General features: G+C 38.0%; 1 protein-coding gene across 1 annotated transcript; it reads left to right on the plus strand.

The window, feature by feature from the left end:
- The first annotated feature begins 718 nt into the window (after positions 1-718).
- LOC131033908 (enoyl-CoA delta isomerase 3) lies at positions 719-1,896 on the plus strand. The gene has a single exon (XM_057965214.2). It carries the CDS (start codon positions 846-848, stop codon positions 1,557-1,559), a length of 714 nt encoding a protein of 237 aa, XP_057821197.2. The 5' UTR covers positions 719-845; the 3' UTR covers positions 1,560-1,896.
- Positions 1,897-3,111: the final 1,215 nt, after the last annotated feature.

Raw genomic sequence — 3,111 nt, forward strand, 5'->3', positions numbered from 1 at the left:
AAACCTTCCAATTGAATTTCTTCATTTAAATCTTTACTTAAACTACACATTTTGCTATTATGCCCAACTTCACCCAATTCATAAATATCTCATTTGTCTCCATTATATTTACAATGTAGTCATCTGATTCGCTTTGCATGCATCACACACATCATGAAATTCTTATCAAAATTTCCACACATAATTCGTTAGTTGGCTTGCCTAGCTATAAGATCGAAGCTGGGCCACATGGAAATCATACACATACTATTTAAAATTTACTTTTGCATAAGAAAGTCTCCTTTGGAGTGGTGGTTGATTGATAATGTTTATTATTCATTAATGGTCCTTTTTAAATGTAAGGATTTCATTGGAATGATTATTGCAAAAACGAAGGATGGTCAAAGTTTGTAGAACAGGAATTCTTGATAAAATCTTTTTTATTTTGAGATGACATGGAGTGGCCCAATTCCAAATTTAAAAATTCTATTTTTATAGTAACGTGGACTCACTTGCTCGTTCGGTGACTGCAAATTTGGAACTTTTCTTGCTATTCAAAAAGGTTGGGCCGAGAAAATGGAAGGTAAAAGAAACACGCGGTACATGGTCAACACATATCTATTTCTGTGGTTCATATAATTCATTGATAGGGATTTTTTAGGTTTCTTTATTTCGTGCGCCGGCGGGACTGACCAACTATACATCATAAGCCCTAGCCACCAAAACAAAAATACGAATAATGGATAGTCTTGGCAGGCGGGACTGACCAACCAGACAGAAGCCCCCCTTATTAAAGGCATTCATCCTGCGACTGTTTTCATTTGTTTGCAAGAGCAAGGAAGAAAGCGAGTGCAGAATTAGCGAGGATGTGCACTCTAGAGAAGCGTGGAAAGGTGTACATCTTGACCTTGGTGGGTGACAACGAGGAGGACGAGCACAGGCTCAATCCCACAAGTTTCGATGCCATCGCCAACGCCCTAAAAGAGGTGGAACAATCACCAGACGCAGCAGCCCTGGTAACCACCAACGCAGGCAAATACTTCTCCTGCGGCATCGACATGAACTGGATCGGCGAGAGCCCCCACGACCGTATGGACGTAGTCTTAGAGAAGTTAGAGAACATGCTCGCATCCTTCATGAGGATCAACGTCCCCACCGTCGCAGCCATCCGCGGACGCGCGGTGTCGGGAGCTTATATGCTGGCTCTGGCCCACGATTACCGCTTCATGACGCAGGGCTCCGGCGAGCTCTACATGTGCGAGCTCGATCTTGGCTTGCCCATCCCAAAGGGTATGCTCACCTTGATTCGCAGCAAGCTGCAGCCCGCAACCCTGCGCGATGTGGTGCTGCGCGCCAGCAAGCTGGACGCACAGTTGGCCTTTGAGAAAGGGATTTTGGACGGCGTTTTTGAGGACAAGGCCGCGACTTTGGAGGCGGCGGTTAAGGAGGCAGAGAAACTGGCGGCCAGAGGATGGGAGAGGGAGATCTACCGTGGCTTCAGGTTGGCTACCTTTCCTGGGGTTGCAGAGGCGCTGGATATTAATGTTCCCTATGTCGTACCCGCTTCTTTCCACTTCTGAGGCCCATTTCCGTCGCCCACTATCGTTGCCTAGATTTCTATTAGAGAACAACGATAGAAGATTGCCTAGATTGCTATAAGAAAACAATAAGCATTTGAGTACTGCATTGTAGAACCTCTGAAGTAACTATATGATTTCTCTATTTTGGTGGTATTTGTGAGAGAAAATGGTGTAATTTTACTTTCAGGTTTTTAATATGATATAAGAACTTTGGTGATAAAATGGTTAAGGAAGTAATCTTTTAAAAGATTTGTCAAAGAAGGGCATATTGGATACATATTTCCAATTTTCTTATAAATAGGTCACAATAAATAAAGAATTTTAATAATTTGTTTGATCAGGTGCATACAATTTCCATTCCAGCAAAATATGTTTGTGGATATAAGGATGTGATTTGTTATGTGAATAATATATTGTGAAATTATTGTATGGAGATTTTTTAAAGTAAATACAAATATTTGAAGTCAAATTTCTTTGGTACATAATACAATTATTTTTCAGTGGATTTTTTGCATTTTTACAGCATTAAAAAAACAGATTAAGGGATCAAACTAATAATAATGACATAAAAGTCTGTTGTGATTTACAGATTTTATGTTTTTAATCAGATACTGTTTTATATGGAAAATAGACAGCTCCAAAAATAATTTTAAAACTTCTAATACCACATTCAAGTGCGGAACTTGTTATATACATTGTTATTTAATATAATTTTTTACGTATTTCTTTCAATTAAAAAGTCTCGTCCAAATTAAAAAGTCTATGTTTATTCATTCATTAGCAGTAACGTGGATTGACTTTCCTTGTTTGGTGACTGCGAATTTTGAAACTTTTCTCGGTATTCAAAAAATTCGGCAGAAAAAATCGAGGGTTAACAAACACTTCAACATGATCAACACACAATTTTTCTGTCGTTCTTATAATTTATTGTTAGTGATTATTTTCAAGATTTAGTTTTCTTTCTGGCTATTAAAAGTATCGTTGACCGAATAGTTTGTACAAGAATTTTACAGTGGCATTTAGAAACAAGTTTCAATTTTGTTTTGCTACTAAATTTTTGTCTCGTGCAATTTCGTTGTGGGGAGTCGTTGCTGAGATGGTGCATAGGATTAAATTCTTTTTGGAGAAATAAAAAAGGATGAAGTTGGAATTATGTTTTAAATTAGTTTTATTAATGTATCATTTAATCTTTAATTTTAAGTTATTGAGGAAATTATTCGTACAATTTTCATATATTTTCTTAATATCAATAAATTAAAATCTTCATCTTCACGAATTCCATGGAGTATAACTCTGGAAGAAAAGAAAGAAACAAAAGGTTGAGTCGTGGCATTTACACCAACAACCCAACAAGGAGACAACTCTTAATTATGAGAAATGACAGGAATTAAGGCAGGACAAAGATGATGCATTTATTGTGGCATGTCCTCCGATATTCATGTGAAGGCATGGGTGTCCCTCCTCTTGGGTATCCGATTTGTAGATTAGAGAAAAGTTGGGGGTGGCATGCAGGATAGACTCCAAATCACCCATGACTCCATAATATATAGGC

The sequence above is a fragment of the Cryptomeria japonica genome, chromosome 10 (assembly GCF_030272615.1).
Source record: "Cryptomeria japonica chromosome 10, Sugi_1.0, whole genome shotgun sequence".
Classification (NCBI taxonomy): Eukaryota; Viridiplantae; Streptophyta; class Pinopsida; order Cupressales; family Cupressaceae; genus Cryptomeria; species Cryptomeria japonica.